Source organism: Mesitornis unicolor, unplaced genomic scaffold, assembly GCF_000695765.1.
Source record: "Mesitornis unicolor isolate BGI_N332 unplaced genomic scaffold, ASM69576v1 scaffold1668, whole genome shotgun sequence".
Lineage (NCBI taxonomy): Eukaryota > Metazoa > Chordata > Aves > Mesitornithiformes > Mesitornithidae > Mesitornis > Mesitornis unicolor.
In genome coordinates, this window is record NW_010201089.1 from 166,925 (window position 1) to 190,949 (window position 24,025).

General features: G+C 45.4%; 1 protein-coding gene across 1 annotated transcript in view; it reads right to left on the reverse strand.

Moving 5' to 3' along the window:
• Positions 1 to 21,109, reverse strand: part of MYO7A (myosin VIIA) — a 64,777-nt gene extending 43,668 nt beyond the window's left edge. The window contains 14 exon segments of the mRNA XM_010189955.1: positions 867 to 973; positions 1,378 to 1,513; positions 1,994 to 2,204; positions 2,616 to 2,758; positions 3,995 to 4,114; positions 5,031 to 5,107; positions 5,750 to 5,903; positions 6,721 to 6,834; positions 6,936 to 7,078; positions 8,939 to 9,060; positions 10,553 to 10,737; positions 16,791 to 16,943; positions 17,872 to 17,985; positions 21,044 to 21,109. Of these exon segments, the coding sequence (XP_010188257.1) occupies positions 867 to 973; positions 1,378 to 1,513; positions 1,994 to 2,204; positions 2,616 to 2,758; positions 3,995 to 4,114; positions 5,031 to 5,107; positions 5,750 to 5,903; positions 6,721 to 6,834; positions 6,936 to 7,078; positions 8,939 to 9,060; positions 10,553 to 10,737; positions 16,791 to 16,943; positions 17,872 to 17,970 (1,764 nt within the window). The 5' untranslated portion in view covers positions 17,971 to 17,985; positions 21,044 to 21,109.
• Between the last annotated feature and the right edge of the window lie 2,916 nt (positions 21,110 to 24,025).

The following is a 24,025-nucleotide window of genomic DNA, read 5'->3' on the forward strand; positions in this document are numbered from 1 at the left end:
AAAGACTAGAGGATATGGCCATAGCAACCTATCTGTGTAGATTTTCAGGTTCTGCGAGGTTGGTATTTTAAAACAGTTTCTCCTTTAATTTTGGGAGCAGGGCTGATGATGTCTTAGGGAGGAGATCTGGATGTTCGATTTAACTCAAGTAAACATAATATATTTGTGCTATTAATGGTGAATTAATGAATGAATGGTCATTAATCTCAGCATTTAAGATGGTATCCTAGTAATAAATGCTCAAAGAGAGTGGAAAGCGTTAAAGCAAAAACTGTGTCTTTTGCCAAAGCTTCAGTGCACATGGTATTATGCCACACCGAGCATGGAGCAAGCACATATACTTCTGGAGGACTGAGATTAGGAAAGAGGAGCATTGAAGTTCAGCTTTCATGCCTGGTGCCCCCTCTTTCTGCTGTCATAACAGTAAAACATGACTGCTGGCTGGTCCCTCCCAGTCCTGCTGTGGTGCTTAAAGGACAGCCAGATTGTCCCTTCATCCTGCTCTGGTCTACAAGTATTTGGTTTTCACTTCTCACTATGGTATACACAGATCTGGACTACTCAGCTGGAGGGGCTATCTCTTTCTCTCTCAGATTTCTCCAGTCACAAACCTTACTGTTCCCTTCCTTACACAATTAGGAGAGGAGCAATCACAGCACAAAATAATATTCGATGAACTGAATGCAGTGAACTGGGAGTGTAAGCATGGACGCACCCCTGATACCGCGTGAACACTTTTTGATGGTTGGCTCCCACTAACAGGTTTGAAACACCCAAAACAGCATCAGAGCAATATGACTCTGCAAATCTTCTGCCCCTTCCAGGAACACCCCCCATGAATAAAGATCTTCTCTCGCCTGCATTACCATTGCCACATCTGCTTGGAAGATCTGCTTGATGAATTTGTTTTTTGAGGAATGCACCAGCTGAATGATGTCTCCATGCAGAGTGTCCCTGTTTTTCTCCAAGAAACCTAGAGGAGTAATGGGACAACACATAGAAAGATGACACAGTGCAACATGGGCAGGTTGTGCTCTGCAAAAAGCCTCTGGGTTGCTGGACTACTGGCTGTTCTTGGGGAGGTAATGGGGGTAATGAGTGGGCAAAGAAAGGGGGGTAAAGACAAGGAAGAAGAGGTGCATCTTGAGACTGGATCAAAGATGCACATGGTGCAAACCACTGCAATTCTGCCGTGGGCACACAAAAACAAAACAGTAGCAAACTCTGCAGCTCATGGGCAACGCTGAAGGGCCAAGTCATTGCAGCCAGAGGAGTACACTGACACTACTATGGGCTACCATCCCGCTCTGCTCCAACACAGCAGCAGCTCACCTTCCCCCAGAGCATCCCCTCAGTGTCCCAGGAGCTGCCCCGTACCTTTTGTTTCGTAGTAAACAATTCCAGCAAAGTGGTTAATGCCAAACTGGGTTTCGTAGTTATTCTTCGGAGGAATATAGTTGGTGTTAAGCTTGTGCTGGGAGTTCAGCTTGTGTAACATGGTGGCATCTGTACCCTGTGCATGCAGGAAAAGATCTGACATTTAACCAGGGTTTGTCCCATTAAAAGAATCTTCCAATCAATAGTGCATTTCTTCTTTTGTCTCAGGTGATAATGTGTATTTGCTTAGACAAGAGATGTGTTGGAGGAGATTTCTCAAATGTAGAAGTTAAAGAAATGGATTAAATATTGCTGGCATTTTACGCTATATTCAAGTTAGCATTCCAAGGAAAGTATATTTCTATTATTTTATATTAAACTTTGTCAGAGACTATTCTTGAGCCTCTTGGAGGCATATTCTTCCACCAGAAATGGTATACTGGATGACTGTGGTACTCATGGAAGAAAACATGACAGAGCAATAAAAGCTATGAACAGATGACCCACTGGTGAATGTGTGTCTGGGGCTGACCAGCATGAAATATGCCAGCATGAAAAGTGCAAAGGGGGTAAAAATGAGACAGTCACTGGCAGCAGGGCTGAGCCCAAAACACACCTTGGGGAACTTGCTCTCCTCGTCAATGAGGGAGATGATGTTCATGGGTTTGATGGCAATCATGTCCAAGGCATCCTGGTTATCAGTGAACTCGATGTGCTGCCAGTTGATGTTCTCCAAGTTGTACTCCTCCTGCTCTAGCTTGAAGACGTGGCGCACAAAGAACTGCTGCAAGTTCTCATTTGCAAAGTTAATGCAAAGCTGCTCAAAACTGTGGAGTGAAGGACAAGGAAAAGCCACTTTAGATCCACCATGCTCTATCTTTCTCTGCCTCGTCAACCACTCGGTAAGGTTGCTGCTGGCTGAGAATTTCCATATCGGTTCAGAGAATCAGTTTTTCTCCCCCAGAACAATGTTATAGCCATTTTATGTGTATAACCTAAACCAATCAGCTGGAGGTAATCTCCTATGGCTACTATGTGGCCAGTACTTGAACAACTAAAGGGATAATGCTGTCTGCTGAAACATAAAAGTCATTAGATCTGTTAATCTCTCATACAGAAAAAAAGCTTTGCCCAGTTCAGTCCTGTTCATCTCAGGAGAGGTGAAAGGACTGCAAGACCTTGAGCTTGGGGTGGTGAAGGAGGGTTAAGACCTGGTTCTCCTTTTGCCAGTTCCATACCTGTTCACAGTGAAGTTCTCAAAGCCAAAGATGTCAAGGAGCCCAATGGATCTCCTGATACTTTTGAGTTCCTGGGAAGGAGGTCTGTAAATTGCAGCATTGATCTTCTCCACGATCCACACAAAAAGCCGTCCATATATTCCCTGCAATATCCCAAAGATGGGGGTCACTGAGACAGGGTTAGCAGTTTGCCCTGTTAGTCTGCAGCACCACTTCACTCGTGTTGGCAAAGGCTTCCCTAAAGCATAGCCAGCAACTGAACAGTCCCTAAGGACATGCTTACCAACATTTATGCCAGACTTTTGGCATGGTTTAAAGCTTCAAGAGCTGTTATGTAGATCAAGGAAAATGGACCTGAAAGCCTAGATAAAAGACAATGAAAAGCAAACTCGGATAGTCCTAAATTTTGGATCTAAAGGCTTGCTGTAAAGCCAGACAGTCCTTTCCGTGGTTTCTAAACTCTCTCTACAGATCAGCAGAGCCATGTTACACTGCTAGATAAGCCAAGGACATCTCACCTGGACAAGGTGCCTACTTAAATGTTGCAGCACTGGCTGAACAATTTGCCGATTTAATGAAACAGGTATTGCTGCTTCAGTAGTTCCAGAACTCCATGTTTTACAGTATCATTAATTTCTTTTGTATAACATACAGCAGTGCTAGCAGGAGGGGAGCCTTATTCAAAGGCCCATCACCATTAAAGAACTCGCTGTCTGGATTTGCAGACTAGTTAGATATCAAGTCAGCTAGCTTCATGTACCAGTTCCCCATAGACAGAGTGGGGGTCCCCAAGTTGGCCAAAGTATGCTACTGGTGCTTGCTTTGCAACCTTACATGGGGCTGCAAACAGTACAGCAGTGATGTACACCCACCCCAGCAATCATCATCACCCCCAAAGCCTTTGGTGGTGCTCTAAGTGCTCTGATGGCTGCTTAACTTCCCTCTCCCCCTCTCTCTCCCCTTCATTTGCTGCTGTGGACACACCCAAATCCTGGAATTCAGGTGTGAGTGTTACAGGTGCTGATAGAGCTGCTCTGATTTATAGCAGCTGGGGATCTAATCCTGGGGGTCAAGCTGGGATGTTTTCCTGAATTTGAGGTGAAGTAATTTCAGAATGCTGGTTCCTTCCATAGGCCACCTTTGAGTAGAGAGTCTCAAGTCCAGATTGTAAATCCCCTCAGGATCAGGCTATCTAGACTCCTTTAATCTCAATTCTTTGTACATCCTAATAAGAACATAGTTTCAAGGCCATCTGCTGATGTGAGCTCCCATGGGCACCAAGTGAGACACTTTTCCTGTGGAGTGGATACTCTGGTTTCAAAAGTGGCAAATTTCTTCAGTTTAGCAACAGGAGCAAAAAGCAATGCCCTAAAGCTTACCTTTACAAAAGCGTCCCTCACATCCAGTGCTTGTTCCATGTTGAGAGGGGTGGATACGGTCTCACCCCTGGTGATTATAGTCCGGCTGGTGAGGCAGTTCATCACATCCTGAGGGTCAACCTGGCACAGACACCACCAAACACAGCTGCTGACTTTATAACACTGACCTTTGTCCTTACAAAGGCCTGAGCTACTGGCCTGAATGTGCTTGGCCAGAGAGGAACAGTGTAGCTCCCTATGGCTGGAGGTAAGTGACTATTCTTAGCTGTGCAGGGTAAATATATCAAATGATGTCACAGGAATTTTCAGAGAGAGTAATTAACACTTCTATATTGTTTTACTATGGAAAGTGCTCTTGTGACTTAGTGTGAGATGGTAATGAAGCATGGGGAGAGAAGATGAAAAAGTGAAGCCTGCGAAGCTGTATCCTATCAGCATGAAGGTAGCTTTGCATCTCCTCAACCCCTTTTCATACTTCTGAGACTAAGCCAGGGAAATCTCCACTCCTTAAAGTGCATGATAACAGTCTGCAGATGGCTGTGGATCACACTCTGTGACCAGCGGTGCCTATGAAGATGAGGTGTTGTCCTTGAGAGAGCCCTGTTGCCTGCTGGGGAGACCACTGAAGAATGTTCCAGCCACTGCATGAATGGTTTGTGTGAGGGTCATCTCACCTCACTTCAGATACACACAGTACAAGTGACATCCCTGTCTCAGCTACTGCACTGAACTCTCTTTACATCCATAAGGGAAACACTCTATTTTAGAGACTGAACTATTTTGGTTGTCCTTTTGAGGGTGACGTGCCACCAAAGTGGCACCTCCACTGGCATGAATGGGAGCTCAGATACCCAGCTCAGATGGAGACACCCACGTTCATGCTGTCAGAGCAGCGCAAAGTATGGCTTACCCAGGCCTCTGCAGCCTCCCAGAGCTGGTGGTGTAATGAGAGCCTGGTTCAGATGAGGCTTTGTCACAAAACTAGGGGTATGGGAGCAAGTCAGAAAGGGGACAGTGGCACCACGGATTCACTGACCTCCAGCAGTGATGCTGCAGTGATTAGTGACGCCGACTGAACCACCTCACAGGCATCCAGGTTGTCATAGGTCCGAGCTGGGGGAAGAAAGGCAGAGGGAAAGCAGTCAGCAAGGGACACAGCTCTGCAGAATTTGGATGGGGTGAGGGAAAGGGTCTTTTTCCACTGGCTCCACATGATGGCCAGGCAACATCTGGCCATAAGGGAGAGGAAAATTCATGGGGTTGCTGGAGTCCTGCTGCTGGCTGCAAAGGACCTGCACTCTGTTCTGACAGTCACCTCAAATGACTGATGGGGTAAATACGTTTCTAGCATGTAAGTGCTTTAGGCTTCTGTGTTCCAAAGAGGCTTTTTAAATCACCATGTCATTTCTGACAGCAAGGTGGTTTGGTACCTTTACAAAGGCACTTAAATGCTCCATTAGCCTCTCTTGCAAAACGTATCTATTGAATGGCCTGTGGCCATGTTTGACCTCCCTAAGTTCAGAAAAAGTGGATGACATTGAGCATACTGGAGTCTGGCAGCCCTGCAGAGTGAGTAAGTGGATTTATTCCTCTTTTTTTGTCCTTACATGCTGCAATAAGCACCTGAGTCCCTGGCACGGCACCATGGCAGGTGGTCTGGATACAGCCCTTTGTCCCTAAGCTTGGCTTCCTCTCACCATGCAGAACAAGGAGTAGAAGTGTGCTGGACCACGTCCCAGTATTTTGTCCTCTTACCTTCATATTGCAGGTTCCCCATGTGCAGGATGGCAGCCAGCAGCTTGGAGATCTCCCAGTTCTCCGTGTCGGTGAACATAAGGACCTTCATTGCAGAGCGGATGTTGGCGTACTCCTTGCTGTCATCTCGGCCATCACAGGTGGTGCAGTTACCCTGGGGGGGGCAAAGAATAGAGCATCTGGGTGTAACCCTGAGCTATCCAGGGCTTCCCCCTAAATCATCATTTCATTTAAGGGATGAATAAGCAAAAGATGATGTTGAACCTGTGGCTATGGTTCTGCCCTTTGGTGTGTGCTATGATTTAGTGCTTAGCTTTGTGACCTGCACTTACCCTTCTGTCCTCAGCTACCCTGTGTCTGGCTGCAGTCAGCAGATGAGAAAAAGCTCCCTGAGGTGGGGATACAGAGTGAAAAGGAAGCATGCTGGAGGCTCCTACCAATCCAGCTAGACAGCTGGGTCCCAGCCTTGCTGATGAAGGGCCAGCCTTAATTACATCTGCTTCTAACAGCTCCTCTGGGTTGCAACACTGGTATAAAGGGATTGGGGCTGGAGATGGCTGGCTCTGTCAAACAGGTGAAGCAGAGACAGCTCAGCACCATGTGCTGCTGAGAATGTGTCATCCGGTCATGCATACCTCCCCATCCATTGCTGCTGCAAGAGTATCAGGTCGTATCTAACACCCTGGTTATTTCCAGATGAGTGGTCTGGGCACCAAACACCAAAACCATTCAAGCATAGATCCTGCTCCACAAGGAAGAGTGGAAATAACCTAGTCTATACACAGGGGTTAAGAGTTTGCACTAAGACTATGAGGCTGGTGGTGGTGGGACAAAGAAGTCCCACAAACTTCAGGAAGGTCATAACCAGCAAAGCAGCTCTTGGGCTGTGGAGGGAGCCACCTCCCTCTTCTCTCTCCCTTGCTAAGAAGCTTTCACCACCCCACCAAACCTCTGCTTCACTGTGCTCTCACCATCGCAAGGTAGTTGTAGTCCGTGGCTTTCCCAAGACCCAGCTTCTTCTTCTGCTCCATCGTCATTCCTCTCAGCATGCAGTAAAACACGTGGTAATTCCTCTCGTCCTGGGCCTGCAGTAGAAGAGCAAACATCAGCTCTGTGAGGAGGATGGCACCGCAAAGGTTGACTGACCAAGTGCCAGCTCCCATGCCTTGCAGATAAATCACCTCACCTGCCTGCAGACCCGGGACTTCTCCAGCAGGTACTGCTCAATCTTCGCCCCCTCAATGGCTCCCCTTTTGTTGAAGTGGATGTCGATGTACTTCCCAAATCGGCTGGAGTTGTCATTACGGATGGTCTTTGCGTTCCCAAAAGCTGTGGGGAAGAATTGCAGTGGGTTAGTGAGGACTTGATGCAGAGAGGATCATGGATCTGGTCTCATAGGCAGAAAAATAATCTAAAGAGTGAAGTTGAGAGGGTACAAAACATCCCCAAAACCTTTCCCTTAAGTTTGGCTGGCTCAATTTCATCTCAGTGTGGGGAAACAGGATATACTGCAGATGACTGTCCTTGGAAATATGGAGTGCAGCACAAAGAAGGAGGCCTGGGAACAGGGTGACCTTATCCAGGAAGAAGGGCTAGGACAGCAGGATTTTTTTCAGCAGCCAGTGAAATACAAGAGGTTTGAGTAAGGCTGGTAGGAGGATGCTGCAGTGTGTGAGGTGATGGTGTGCAGGAAATGACAGAGCTGGTGGTGAGTGATTTGGTGACTGAGAGGGAAGGGAAATAGCTTGTCCTTTAGGGCAGTACGGAGGACTAAGCCAACCTCCAGTGGGAGACTTCTCCCTGCAAACAGATTGTGCAGTGAAGGGTGCTCATGTCCATCCTCTGAGTGGGTGTGGACTGCTGGCATTTATGCTCCAGGACTGCCAGCAGGTGATGGAGACACATTTGAAATACAAAGCCTCTCTTCCTCTCCATTCTAGCAGTGATTAAGTGCATGTTCAAAACCACCCTGTGTGCATGCCATGCACCGCGATGCTTTACGACACCAGTGGTCAGGCAGCTCTGCGGTGCCCTGAGAGCCTCGTTGCATCTTCATGCCATGACATAAGGAAGGTCCAACAGAGCACACAGCAGTAAAACTGATACAGCGACTTTCTTGTCTGCTTTGCTAGCATTATGCATGGAAAGCAGTAAGAATACCCACATTTCTGTTGATTCCCAGGGGCCTGTTTACCAAGTAAAATATTGCCCTCTGTAAGCAGCAGGGGAGGTAAAAGTAATGTTTTTCTTTAAGAAAAAATGCTATTTTTCTGTGTAAGTGTAAAAGGTCCATCTGGCATCACACTGGGGCCAGAAGGTCAGATCACAAATTTAATTTACAGACATCTAATTAAAACGGTTGATCACAGTAGGCTGATCACAGTAACAGCTTGCCAAAGAACCTATTAAGGCCACGAGCTGATTCTCATTATCTGGTTATTTTTTGAACTGTTTTTATTTCGTTTTCTTCATTCTACTGCCATTCACTGATCTCGGAAGAAAAAGGTGGGTTTTGCTATAATGTATGGCCAGCACAAGGTGTTTAGTCTGTGAAGCTCTGGTCAGCTCAATCTCATGTTCTGCTGAAACAGCAGAAAATAGGATTTTTGCAACTATGGTCAAATGAAACAAAAAAAATAGTTAGTTGAATGCAGCATTTACAGGATGTTTGTGCTCTGCATACAGTTGTAATTCCAGCACTGGAAGAGGTGGTGAGGTTTTTCAAAAGAGCTTTGTGTATTTGTTGATAAGCATTTTTGAAATCCCAGACTACACAGAGAATCAGGTAAAATTCAAGTTTCTGTTTTGCAATATTTTGGGAAAAAGCACTGATTTAAGTAGATTCAACAAATTTTTTAAATGTTAATTGAATAAAACAATTGAAAGAAAAAATTCAGGTCAGCGGAAATATGTCACTTTCAACAATAGTTCTCAAAAATATTTATGGAAAATTCGAGAGACCAAATAAGAAAATATATGACTTGTGAAAAACAAATTCATATGGAAAGAAACCAAATATGCTGTTCAGCAAAAGTTTACATCATTGCTTTTGATTTTTTTTTTAAATTTTGTCACTTTTTGAAACTCAAAATACAACAGAGTGACTTATATTTGCCCATATTTTGTGGTTCTTGAATCTAACTTTTTTTCCCCAGAAAAAAAAAAAGCCTCTGTCATCTGAGGCCTCACCTTCCAAGATGGGATTTGCCTCCAGGACCTGCTGCTCGATCCAGGAGTGCTGACCACTGATGGCTGCCAGGAACTGCAGGATCAGTTTTGTGCTTTCTGTCTTCCCTGCTCCAGATTCACCACTGCAAAGACAACAGGAATTGAGGTCAGTGAAAGCCGTGCTGCATACCTGCAGTGTGAACCCAAGGTCCCTCTCTCTGTCTTCAAAGGGATTGCTGTCTCTGTGTCTCTTCTGTTAGCACAGGAAGGATGAGGCCACTAAGGATAGGTTTCCAACATCCCAAAGACTGGTTGTAGGAGAAATGATGGGACACAGTAATGGACAGCTTCTAGCTGAGATCCAGATTTGTTTTACAGTCCGTTTGGTCCAAGCTGTTGCTTGGGTTTGAGTCTCCCCAGCAAATACCATCATTCAACTGGCACTCAAGAAGGTCAGGAAGCTCTTTCAGACAGTGCTTTTCCAGATATGATCACCAGACCATGAGCCTGTGGTCCAGGGGTTGGGTGGTCCCACACCTGAAGGGACATCTTCATCACTAGTCCTGAGCTATCAAAATGCACTAGACGGCAGACTGTGAAATACCGCAGGCACTTGCACAGACCCACTAGGCATATTCTACCAAGGGGCAGGTAGGAAAGAAGATTATGGGGCACAAAAGAAGAGTTACTCCCCAAAACTTTCTCTCCACTGAAAGATAACTTCTGTTATCTTGTGATGGTATGAGAGGAAGGGCTGAGCAGAAATTCCTTGCTGTGAGCCTATGGCCTGTCTGATATATGGGGTAGGCAATATAAGGGATTGAAATGGACCTTCCTGGTCTTCAGTAACCAACCCTGGCTCCATGGCTGAATTGCCTCACATCTCAGGGTTGGCTGGGCCACTGGCACACAGCATCATGCCTGGCCTTGACTCTCCTCTAGGTCCCATATGATGGTTTTTTAGCCCTGCAAGGTAATCATTACTGCTTGGCCTTTTCAGTCCCACGTATCTGAAATATTGTGCATGGGGTGCTCCAGAGTAATGTTTTTATGCCAAGAAACTTAGGGTAGGCATACCTTGGAAGGAGGTGGTGCCCTTAAAGCACAAAGACTCTGAGGGTTCAAAACTTGATATGATAGTGTTGAAGGGATGAGGGAACAAAATCTGGGACATGTGGGACAGATACCAGAGTGAACTATGCCCATAACTGTGACCAGGCACTTCTTGGTGACCAGTCCAGAGCACAGCCATGCAGGGAGACACCAGTTCAGCAGTGTGAACAACCACAGGTCCAGTGCTCAAGCTTGGCCCTGGCCCTTCCTTGTGCAGAATGTATAGATCTGTGCTTCTCTGATGTCACTAGGAGTACTCAATTTAAATTTAAAAGGAGGTTAAAGATGAATATGAGATCCACTGGGTTGCTGGATAAGTACCAAAAGATTGATAAAGCATCTTTACTAGGAACAGTGACTGCAAACAGAGACCACCTCTGCACTGGAAATATGTGGATGGAAGATCTAATAGGTCATTCAAATTTCAGATTCTATTTGATAAGCTGTTTCCTATCAATCGTGTTGCAGGTGCTCAGTATTTGTTTTCAGGATATGGTCCCTTTTGTAAATTCATCGACTCACCTTATAATACAACACTGGTCTTTGTTGTTGCGCTGCATGTTGAAGTAGCAGTTGTCAGCAATTGCAAAGATGTGTGGTGGCATCTCACCAATCTTCTTGTTGGTGTACAGGCGTATCTGCTCAGGTGAGTAGATGGGTAGGAGCTGGTAGGGGTTTACTGCCACCAGGATTGAACCAGTGTATGTCTGGAGGAGAAGCACATGAAGGGTTATGGGGACAGTGAGATGTAACTGAGAGCCTTGGCAGCTTGGACGGAGTGTGGAGGCCAGAAAAATCATGGATTTTCAAAAGCTGGATGAAGGATGATGTTCAAGTTAAAGATGACTACAGGATGGAGCCTGGAGCAAAATTGGAACAAAAGTCCCAAATCATCTAAATCAGTTCATACACAGCCCAGCTCATGCACAGCATGGATTCAAGCCTTATTTCATATTCTGGATGCTCCTCAGTTATGATTCAGTTTCAAGTCAAGCTCATATTTGCAAAAATATTGCCAGAGCCAGCACATATCCATACATACCTATTGCATTGCACAAATGACAAGAAACTAGAGATGAAAGAAACACAAAGAATATTGCCGTATGTCAAAGCAGGACCAGCTGTATCTACACCATTCCTGACAGATGACTGTCTAACCTGTTTTTGTAAATCCACAACAGAGCTGCTACGCCTTCCTCTATGATACATTCTTCTCTACCACCTCTGCCAAACCAAACCTCTCCATGCTGCGGTTTAAACCTTGTCCTGCGCACATGGATATGGCCCACAACGTCCTGACATAGCCCTTTTCAGCTATTTCTGAAATTTTGGAAATTACCTTTGAGCCAGTCCATGCTCTCAGTGGCACCTGAATAAGTAAAATATCTTGGGCCTTGGGCAGCAAACCCCCTTGCAGTGTCTTGCTCTTTCATTTCTGCCCTTCCAGGAGCCATTCCTCTCAAGTCTCTCACCAAAGGACTTGTGACCTTTGCCATCTTGCTCAGATGCAGCTCTGAGGTTAGGAGGTTTGGCCATATCTCAAGCTCAAGACAGAGAGTAAGAATGTCCTTTCCCTACCTAATCTCTCTAAAAGTGAGTCTCTAGAGCAACCAAGTCAACTGGGCTCCATCTTGAGCTAACGAAGGGGAATGACATGAAGTCTAGTTTCACTCCACGACTTCAAAGAAGCCAAGTCACCTTCTCTAGGTTAACTTTTGGCAACTAAAGTTACAAGATTAATCTTATCTTTCTCACTTGGCAGCTGTGAAAATGCCTCCACTGTTGCATATATTATTTTCAGGAAAAAACCATAAGCCAACAAATATTTCAACATAAAAATAATCCTTATGGGTTTTTATCTGTGTCACCTAAAACCAACAATAAGCCTTTGACACAAAGCAGCAAAGTGGCACAGGCAGGGATGCTTGTGAACCAAGAAGAAAATCTCTCTGTGCTCTGCTGGCTGCTTCTTTTGTGCATATTGCAAACTTGCTGATGAACAAACCAAGTCTGAGCTGTTCCTCATTTCCGAAGGCCGCAAACTACCACTGCTGGTGAGAGATGTGGACAGGGAAATCTGGGGACACAAGTCCCAGGCTGAGTTTCTTCCATCGAGCCTAGTATCCCTCAATCATGACAGAAAGGGCTTGAGTGCAGTGAGATGATAATTTGTTTGCCACCATCTAAGCAACACTTCCCACCAGCTCAGGCTTCCTGAAAGGCAGCCAGTAGGTGGCAACTGTGTCCTATAGTAGAGATGCTGAAAGCCTGGAGGGACTCATCACTTCCTAGCCTCATGGGCAACACCAGAGAGCAACTTTCTGTTCAGTCCCAGGAGAGGTTTGAATTCACAGTGGTAACTGACAAAGGATACGATAGCCTTCACTGTAATAGTGTGCTCGGTGCCAGTAAAGGAAAAAAAGCTCTTTAAGCTCAAGAACACAGCTGTCACAAATCCAAAGGGTAGAAATTGGCTGTGAAATCACGTAGACTGGATGTTAGAAGAAGGTGGCATTTAAATAAGGGAGAGGTCCCAGAGCAGCCTTCCACAGGGACAGAGCAGGTAAGCTTAGTGCTCAGAGAAGGACTGAGCTCAATTTCTGAATGGGACTATGTCACGAAGACCTCCAGTGCACCCCAAGACTCCTTTCAGTCCTGGGTGAGATACTTGGAAGACTGTTTTGCTCTTCACAATTTATTACCAGGTTAATTTTAGGGACATTTGTAAAGTTCCTTGGGCCCCTTCTCAAAAAGACGGACTCACTGCAAAGCTCTCTGAAATCCTTGTGTTTCAACCACACTGGTCTGCCCTGTCCTGAATGCAGCCAGCGAGATGTTTAAAGGAGTTAACCATTAGTTGCAGGATGCTCTCACTGACCTTTCCCTTGTGATCCACAAAATACCTTGTCAGCACGAACTCTTGTACTACTGCTTGTTTTTGTAGGCCATTCCTAGTTGATAAATAGTCACCATTTGCCCAGTTCTCACAGTTGATGGCGTGCAAAGCTTTGTCCACTTTGCTGCCGAGGGGCCAAAGGGCACCTCCAAGGAAATATTCTCTCTGGTTTCTATTGCTTGGTGAAGGCAAGGACCTCTGGTCTTGCGAAAATAAAGCTGTGCCGATAGGCAGGGGTTCTGCCATAGCTGACCACAGGAACCACACCTCGGTGCAAATTCATTACTGCCTGCATGACCTACATTATAATTAGCCCCAAACAAATCCTTTCTGAGCCTGCTTCCCTCACTACCCAGAACACCATGACTGACTTCATCTGGATTGCTATGGGGTTAAAGCTCTACCAAACATTACTGCATTTTGGCAGCCCTCAGAGAGCAGCAGCAGGCACTGCTTTCACCTCCAGATAAAGAGATTTAACCTTACTCAGGAGTCCAACCCTGCCCACTAGACACACTTGCTATTCAGCATAGTTTCTCTTAGTGCATGCAAGACAAACTATGAGCAACAAGCCCTTGAAGTTTTTCTCATTTTGCTGCAGAAGTTTCCTTCCTTCAAGTTGAGGTCATTACTGAGAAGCACTCACAGCTTTAAACACATTCACAGGGAGTACCTTCCAGCTCTGGAAAGGTGACACAAGTTTACCATGAGGGCCAAGCTCTGCAGAAAAGGGAATGATGCTCTCAGTGCATTTGTGAAGCAGCAGCAATGGTGGTGAAAAGTAAATGAGAACGCTGCAATGGTGAACAGAAACAAGTGATCCAGTGGAAAGCATGAGAGTGATTGCAAATGACAGCTCCAAGAGTCATACTTACCCTCCCACCGCAGTTTGTCTTATGAGTAAAACGTGAGGGAGGAAAAAAAGGAAAATTATTTTTTGTTAGAGCAGAATTACACCCTCCACAAAGCTAAGGAGATGAGAAAACAAAGAGGGAGTGAAGTCCCATTGGAAATGTCACCCTTTACTCAGGAGGCTCAGAAATTCTTTTAAATAGTGAAGGTAAAGTCGCATTGAGCTTCACTGTCTTTATGACAGAGCAAATTATACCGCAGGGAAAAACAAACAAACAAACAAACAAACAAAAAGGAGCGCAGGGGACTGAGTATACCCTGACCATATGGCATCCATATGGTACCTTGGCTTTGCAAAACTGCCATCAATATTTACCACATTCAGCACAAATCTGCTCCTCCTAGTGCCATGACTCTTAAAAGACAAGATCTAAAGGTGGGTTCCTGAACCTCCAACAACACATGTGTATACAGAGGAGGTTTACGTGCCCCTCTATCAAGCTATGTGCTCCATGTCATTTTGAGACTGTCATTCTGATTTTGAGATCGCACTAATTGCTGTGTTGTGCCCAGGATCATGGGCTGGCAGTGCAAAGCACTAGTGGTGTGGAGCAATCAAGGTACAGTAACCTGAAAGTGCTGAGATACAAATCCCTTTGTGTGTTGCAGCCATCCCTTATGCAGTAGCTCAGTAGGACACATGGCTTTGTCTCTATCAGACCCAAAGAACTCGCAGAGAAACTACCTGGTTACTGAGTCACTTCAGCTCAAATCACCACCCACGCTCACCTCCAGGTTAGAAGCTGCCCTTTGCATTACCCCTCATTATGCTGCCAAACAACGCTCTGCCCAGTGCTCGTTTGTGTTCATAATCTCCCTGGATGCTTTTGAATAACTTGGTGAGGGGGTTCAGAGGCAGAGCTTTACTGAAGGAGGCAATCTGATATTGCACACATGAAATCTTATCTGAGGACCCCTGCTCACTTAGTGAGGCAACAGGCACTTGCCTGATGACATAGGGACCTTGGGAGAGACACATGGACATCACTGAAAAAATATCCAACATGATCCTAACTTTTTCAGAAAGGAAGAGCTGTAGAAATCCAGTTGGTACCACTGCAGGGTTCCCACATATAGGAGAAAAAAGGGCAGTACTCAATGGATAAATGTTCCTTGAATGACCCAATCAGGTACAAATTATTGGCTACCTGTACTTCTTGGGTGGCATTCAGGTCGCTTGAATTTAGTTATCCACATGAGTACTACATATAACTTTAAAGATGAACATGCTCTGAGCTGGAGGAGAACGGACTGTAGAGCTCTGATGTGAACCGCCCTTCCAACGTAAACTCTTCTATGATAGTCAAGCTCCAGTTGGCTGTAAAGCAATCACCTCATCTGATAGGCACCTATTTTTGCACTGCTGAAAGGCAGTCTTGGCTTTATTGGCACTATTGATACCTGTGATGACTGGGGCATGTGGAGACACCTCCTCAAGTATGAATTTATCATAGAATCACAGCATAGTTTGGGTTGGAAGGGACCTCAAAGCTCAACCAGTCCAACCCTTGCCATGGGCAGGGACACCTCCCACCAGCCGAGGCTGCTCAAAGTCCCATCCAGCCTGGCCTTGAACACTGCCAGGAAGGGGGCATCCACAAATTCTCTGGGCAACTTGTGCCAGTGTCTCACCACCCTCACTGTAAAGAATTTCTTCCTAATTTCTAATCTAAATCTACCCTCTTTCAGTTTGGCCTTGCTAACTTTTGATTGTTTATCACTATAAACAACTGAGGCTCCCTAAAGAGATCTTTGGGGAGAGATTCAGTTCTTCTGACATCCATATCATTTTCTGGTTATGTTTTTTTCTCTAAACTGACAATACAGGGTACCTACCTACCTAGGTATCATACACAACAAACAAGGTGCCTCGGTGAGATGTTACTTTGGAGATCTCTATTCTCCTCCAAGCTTTGGGGAACTAGAGGTGCCTTTGCAGCAGCCATATTCCCTTCCTCTAGGACTGAAATCCATCTCTGAAAGAAGAGATGGGTATCTTCCAGAGTTGAGGGCAGAGGGCTGTCAATGGTACAGACAGCCTATGTATGAATGGTGTGCTCTGCATCATTGCCCAGCTCTAATCCAAAACCATCTTTTCAAAAGGCACTGAACATCAAAGAGAACAAGCAGGCTTGATAGATAAAATCCTGGATATGATCTGCTAGCTTATGCTATCTGGGAAGCCAGACTGCATGGCAATACTCTCTGGCCTGAAAATCTAGTAGTCACTAGAGCCTTTTAAAAATCAGATTCCCAAGTGGCTTTGAAAAGGCCTTCAAAGACACAGCAGGCACATAGGTGAGCACCTGAAAACTGCAGGATTTGAGATTAATACCAAATTTTCCATATTTGCATAGACTGTTTGAGCAGTTTGAGCATTAGCTAGTAGCAAACACACACACAAACTGTCCTCACTTCTGCCTCAAGAATGTGCACCAGACTACACAGCATATAGCACACTGATAAAAACAGCACAGAGACTTGAATGTTGACTCTTGTCCTGCAGGGTAGGTGGCCTTTGCGATATTACTGCAGAAAAGAGATGCAGTTCTGGATGGCTCCCCCTAAAACCTTGAATTTCTGAATGTGTGGTTGAGTTGGCAAGGTTGCACTGGGTCCACCGGGCATGGATTACTACAGCATGCACATGGCCTGGGTAGAACTGGTTATTGTATGTGCAGAAAGTTAATGCATGTCCCCAAAACTTCTACAGGGGCTACACAGCGAGGTGGCATGGACTGTGCTTATTACCTAACCCATGGGGTCTTCACCATCCATAAACTCTGCAGTGTGTCCTCTACATTGCATATGCCCTCCACCACTTGGGTTCAGGTGAAGGTAGACATGCAGATGCTCAGTTCAATCAGGGTTTCCACCATGCAGGTTCCCCAGTGCTAAGGAGTGCAAGGGGTGCAGTGCAGAGCAAGGGGTGGAGGTGAGGAGGACACTCACATAGATGAGATGCTCCCGATAGCGGATCAGCAGGTTCCTGAGGATTCCCGCCTCGTTCAGGTCCCCCAGGCGGATCATGTCCTCCACTCCATGGATGGAGGTGGGGTGCATGGGTTTGATGTGGCTGGCATTCTGTGGGGAAATCCAGTGCTCCTGGGAAGAGAGAGAGGGCAGAGAAAGTTAAATGAAATTAGATACCACTAGGATGAGAGACAGAAAGAGCCCACCCCAGACAGAAGGTTTCCTCCACTTTTGGTTTCCTGAAGCAGCAAGAGACATGAGACACAAGCCATCCAGGCAGAAGCATCATGCAGAGCAGTATGGACATCCAGCATATCAGGTGTGTTTTTAACAAATAGCAGCTTTGTTCTTCCCTTCACACAACTACATTTTCACATCACAGGTTAACCCTCTGCCACAAAATACTAGTGATCAGAGAAAATATGATTTAGAAAAGGATAGAGGGTGACAAAACCACAGTTTTATCATCACAGTGTCATTTAGACTGATCACTTCTAAAAGGCTTCAAAAACCACTACAAATTGCATACAAGGACCCTGCTGAACCAAGTATCTTTCTGGGATCCTTGAAGGGAATGAAAGTATTCACAATTATCTCAGGCTGGAAAAAAAATTATAAAGGACAAATAACTTCCTCTGGTCAACCTCTGCTTGTGATACAGATGTTCCTCTAAAATAGCCACCACTGCACAGATGTAGAGTTGGGAAATTGAAGGAGAACCAGTATTTGGGCATATCCTGTATTGGTAGGAGGTCAGAAAGGACTGGCTAACAGAGGAACAGCAGGTTGAGGTGGGCTTGCTCAAAGCACTATTTAAATGTACTTTGGAGGCCTCTGTTATCATTGTACTCAAGGAGCTTCTCAACTTTTCACTCCCAGTACCACCACAAAAGTAGGGACACAACATTATTTTGTCCTTACAAATAGAAAACTATGGCACAGTTGATTCCCAAGGACACATGAGAAGCTCATCACAAAGTCAGTCATCATGACCCTATGACCTGTGGCCTAGACAGGCCAGTAGAGTTGACGAAGGGTCATCACAACCTTTTGTACGTACATTGCCTTCATCATCCACAACCTGGATCTGTCCAGAGTCACACAGTTTAACCACCGCTCCAATGGGGACATCGAATTCCCGTCCAGTTTTGAGGTCCATCCACACATAATCCCCCTGGAACCAAAGAGACGACAGTTACACTCAGGGCTTCAGAAGGTTAAGCATCCCTTCGGATACAAATTGCCGATGTTTTGTACCCAAATCATCAGTACAAGTCAAATTACTTTCTTTGCAAACCACAAACCATCCCTTTTTTACAGATGCTCAGGAAATCCCCTGCAAGGTAAAAGCACAGCTCCACACAGCATATACACATTGCACTGTCTCCCTGTTTCATGAGCTCGTGTGTGGTTGTTGGTCACAAACTGCATCCAACAAGCAGGTAACAGAGCAGTGATACAGGCAGAAAAACCCACCGAGGTAGAGGCTTCCCTCTGTGCAATGTGAAAGCCTAGAAAGTCATGCTTAGGAGACAGTTCTGAGCTCTGGAAAGCCTTGTCTGGAGGCTTATGGCACATTTTTCCCTTGCAGATAACCACTATCAAATATGCATTCCCCTATCTTGGAGACTGGTGAAAAGGAAATTACTAAATAAGGGTTAAGGACATACCAGAGAGGTAGATGTATATATTTCTTCAGGAGGTCTCTTAGCTACAGTGATTTATAGGCGGGCTCTCTGCATTTAATACTTCTCGGTGGATTTTATCTACTGCGAGCATGTCCAGTTGCTTCCTGAAGCTGTGTAAAGTTTTATCACCCATAATCTCAGATGAAGAGTTTAGCTACAAGGAGTGTGAAAAGCTGTGTCTTTTTGTGTGCTTCAAATGTGTCACCTCCTTCATTTGAGACCTCTTTGTTTTTGTTCTGGAAGACACAGCAAGCAGTTGACCCCTATCCACTCACTCCATGTCACTGGTGCTCCTGTGGACCTCTTGTCAGTCTTGCTGGGCAGGGTCTATCTGCTCATCAGCTCTGCGGATATTAAATTACTCGAATGCAAAAAGGCTTTTAAAGAAGCTGTTTTCCTCAATACAAATGCATCCCCCAAAATAACCCAAAACTAAACTCCCAAGTGGAACCCCCACTCTTTGAAACGAGGCAGAATTATTTCCCACCCCTAACCTAAATGTGAAGAGGTGCTAAAATTTGGAGCCACGTAGTTAAATTATTGCTAGGCGTGTTTGCATCAAGCAAGCAAATGTACTTTTTCATGCATCTGAGTACAATATTGTGAACTTGTAGCCCCACCTAATGCCACATTCCTGGGGGCCAATTCCACTTGTACTTACTAAGCACAATGAAAAAATGCAGTGTCTACCTTTTGAAATCCTGAGAAACTGGTGGGAGAAGGGAAAGTGAAAAACAGGAGGGATCACTTTGCATATGCTCTGATATAACCCCCTTCCTGAGCATCCATTAGCGACCATTTCAGTGGACATAGAGTATTTATAGATTTGGTGTGACCCAATGGGCTGAAGAACAACCTTCAGCTTCACCCTGGGCAGTGGGAACTGGAGACATCCAGCAATATAAAACCTGGAGAAACGTTCACCATCCAAGTTATCGCTCACCAGGACTACTGAGAGATGCTAATCTGTGAGTGACACAGGGCTGTAACGCTAAATCCAGTGACCCACACATAGAGATATACTACACATGAGGAGTCCCCAGCCATTTTATGGCAGACTCCACCTTTGGCAGCTCCTTGCTAGGTTTCACCTAGGGTATCAACAAAGTCATCCTGCTTGCAGAGAGCTGAGGATCCAGCCCTTAGTTTGGGTTTTCTTTTCTTCAGAAGGCTGTGCTACAGCACTGTTATAAGTATTTTTACCCAGCTCACAAAAACATAATATTCAGATCTTTTTCTCATTAACTGCCTTACTCTCACATCTCACGACTCAGTTTAGAAAGAAGAAACCCAACAACTAATGAATGCAGTACATCATGCACAGATACATTAGAAATCCACTTATATTAATATTTATTTCTCAACTCCTTTGATCCAAGACTCTCAAAGTATTTCATAGTGTTCAGCACAGTTATTCTCGGTGCATAGCTGAGCAAATTCATGCGCGGGGTGGGTAACTTGATCAACATATCAGCAAGAGAAGAGCCAGGCTGCTCAGTCTCTGCTCAGCAGAAAGCTCTTCTGACACCTCAGCAGCTGTGTAAAAATTGCTCTCAATCAAGAAAACAAGAATTGTAATTCTGGGGTTTTTTTTATTTTTAATTTAGACTAGCTGTAAAAACAACCTGCTTCATATGTTCTGTTACCACACAGATGAGATAAAGATGTGGTCTGCTCTCCCCAAGGTAAATTGATAGTGCACTACTACTAAGACAACTCCTGTGCCTTGCCTGCCTAATACACGGAGTGCTCATCCGCTCAAAATGCTCTTTTTAAACACATTAAAGTGCAGTGCTTCATACTGGTGAAAAAAGCAAGTCTTATGGGATGGGCTAAGCTGCTAAGCTTAGAAAGGTCTTTGGAGTTAAAAAATAACATCACTTACTAAGAGTGCCGACCTATTTCCTTCCCTTTAATGAATTTGATATAAAACCCATGGAAGTAATTTATACTCCTGCTGCTGCTGCAATCACCTTCGGAACAGCCCAAAAAGCAGCAGATATATTGGGGATTTCAGGGCAAATCGGGGTGATTCATGCGTTTGCCAGCTTGGGCAGACTGGCTTATAAGTTGCATAACCTGCCTCATGCCTAGACTGATGCAGTTTATTTTCCATCGAACACAGCAGAGAAGTGAAAAGTAGCACTGGTCACTTTACAGTATCCACATGGTCCAACTCTTCCTCTTCAACGCAGTCACTGGGTGCTAGTGTCCTTCCAAATGCTCTGGGGCAGACCCTCAGGACCTCACGAGCTATGAGCAGTGACAACCAAATAGCGGTGGAAGAAGACGAAACACCATGAAGGATACACACACAGATCAACACAATTCATTAAGATGATCTTTAAGAGGAGCTTCCAAATGCAAAGAGCAAGAAGGTTGCACCACAGGGGGTCTGCAGTGCTTGGGAGGGAACAAATATTCAGGAGGAAGGTGAGAGAAGCTAAAACAAGCAGTATGAGGATTCCATCAAGCAGCAAGACTGATTTCACAGTATCCTGAAAGCTCCCAGCCATGTTCAGAGCTTGAGACCCCCTATCTTACCGCTAAAATGGTCGTGGGCTTCAGGGCCTGGTTGACATTGCGGAGTAGTGTCCATCTGCCCTGGTCTCTCTCCTGATCTTCCACCACCTCAGAGCATGGCTGCATGAAAACGACTTTCTTCCTCTTCATCATCTCCAAAAACTTGCTGTGGTTATTTGCTTTCTACATGTATTCCACCATGAATGCCAGAGACCTGTGCCCAGTTTGGTTTAGACCCCCAGCATGACCATGCCTGCTGTGTGCAGGACACCCTCTGACCTGAGTCACAATATGGTTCTTGGTAAAGATCTTCTAGATGAAAAATTTCCAAGCACCAGCCATGGTCCTCCACTGGCCAGCAAGCACGCTTGCTTCACAGAACTGCCACTGCAGTTTGTCCAAAACAAACTGAACAACTTTGCTTTTCTTCACTTAAATTCTTGCAGTCTCTCCAGTAAGGGGTGATACTTGGTTCGAGACGTGAAGGACACTGCAACCACTCATTCTGGAAAAACGACTGCAGGATTAACAGGAAACCTCTTCATTTCCCTGTTAATTCTCTCCGTTACCTTCCTTTCTTAGTGCAATAACCGTCTGCCAGCTTGAGGACTTTCAGCACAGAACACACCCTGGTGCTTATTAATCCACAAATGCAGTCGGTCCCCGTGCAACACATGGCATTTAATTAACCTAATACCTTTACATACCAAATTAACCAAAGCACAGCGGGAACTCAAAACCAGAGGCCATCTGCATTTTCTTTAAACTGATCGCCTTGAGTAGATCCATAGCAACTGAATTTTAAATAATTGAGTGGAAGGTGCTCACAGCAGCATAGCCTCTGTGCCCATAGGTGAGATGAGTGCCTGGGCTGCAGACGAAAATGTGCTGAACATGAGGACCATGGAGATAATGAGGTTCCACTGACTGTTCTACAGATCCACTTCTGCAATCCCTCCTTCTACGTAGGGAGGACTGTCTTTGTAAGGACTAATCAGGACTGTTGGCCCAAGCAAAAGAGCACAAGACATTTTACAGTCATTTGCTGTTTCCTGTCCTATCTTAGATACAATTGAGATTTCTGAATTTTCATAGAATCATAGAATGGTTTGAGTTTGAAAAGACCTTTAAGATCATCAAGTCCAACCACTGAACCAGCCCTAAGTCTGCCACTAGACCATGTTCCTAAGCATGACATCTACATGTCTTTTAAACACCTCCAGGGGTGGTCACTCAACCACCTCCATGGGCAGCCTGTTCCAGTGCTTGACTACTCATTTAGAGATTTAAGACTACTCTAGCTGGGCCTCAGTCTCTTGGAAATTCTGAATCTAACTCAGCATCATCTATACGGACCAGAACAAAGGCTTTACAGGTCCTCTTGGACACAGTCACCAAGGACAACAGTAAATTATGGGCACATCAAACACAAACTGAGCTACTTCTGCTCATCAGTGCACAGCAGTGACAAGAGTGAGGCAATCCTTGCCCGAGGGACAGATAATGGGTTAATAACTTTGTAGGCTTAAGCTATATTACAAAGGCTTGAAACAATAATGTGCCTGATTCTTGTAGCTGTGCAGGTGATGTAAGGAAGAGGTCGAGTCTCACAGATAAGCCAGGTGAGAGATTAATGAGATGGATGTCTACCAAAAGAGCAAGCAAAAATGTACACACGATGCAAGAGTAATGCAGGGAGCAGGAGATATAGATCAAATGTAGCAATCTCATGGGAGATGTCTACCTCCAGTATGACCTGAACACACAGTGCTGTAAATAACTGCATTTTTCCTCCCCTAGAAAGTACAAGATAGATGTCAAATCAAAGCTAATAATGAGAGGATGCACACGGAAGGAAGGACTGTATAAATGTATAAAAAGAGACCCATAGGATGGGCTCTTTGGATTTGAGCTGGGTCCCAAAGATGCTCTTAGCTCATAAGCACACCTTTCCTCACTGCCCCACCCCATGGTAACTGGAGCAGGTTGGGAGCAGCAGATCTGAGAAAGAGCCACCAAAGTATTTATCTCACTTTGCACTGGAGCAGACATTATGATTATTGCTCAGCTACACCCTGTGCCATATTTCTGAACCTGTGTATGTATATCCATTTCCTGCCAAAAAGTAAGCTCAGCAGCAGAGCAGTGGAATGGTTTGCTCTAGGCTACCCTCGAAGCAAAGCAGAAATGGGAGCCCAGAGGGCTGCATGCCGTCTCCGCAGTCCTATTACTTGAGCGTGCTTAATTTTTTCCCTGACACTGAAGTTGCTGAAGGTCTGCAGTTCCACACATTTCCACTTGCACATTTTTTGCACTGCTCCTCTGCTAGCAGGAGGTTTACTGGGCATGTGTTAGATGGAGTCACGTGTGTCAGCCAGTGGCACTTGGCGTTTGCAGGGCTGGCTGAATGGCCCGAGCATGCTGCCTCCTGGAAATGGGAAATCCCATCCCTCTGAAAGGATGACCTGGCTTGGAAATCAGCCTCCCCTCTGTATGCATCAAGGGGCAGAACAACAGCAATAAGTGTCCTATCAGCATGTTTTTTCTAAGGGAACTCTGCGATGCCTTATGTGGGAAACAAATAAACACACTCAGGACAATAAGGGGAGGGACAGGATGGAGGAAAACAAACCTTTTGCTGGCTGGCAGCCTGTCAGCAATGCCATCCGGTTTAGATTACAGCTCCCTGGGGTAACATTAGACTCTTCACTGCAGAGGTAGAATTATGAGCCTGGAGAGCCATGCTGGACCCTGAGCTGATGATTTACTGTGCCTCTGCAGCAGAAGGCACAGCTGAGATCAGGGTCCTGCTGTGACAGTTTGTGCACACACATACTAAGGGGCAAATGGTAGTTCCCTAAGGAACTGATGTGACCCAGGCAATAGGTTTATTCTGTCGCTGAGACCTGAGCTCCCATTAAGTGCTGTCGTGGTGGTGTGGACCTCATTGGTGGAGAAAAAAGGGAAATACCACCTGCAGGAAGCACCCTCACAGCATGTCAG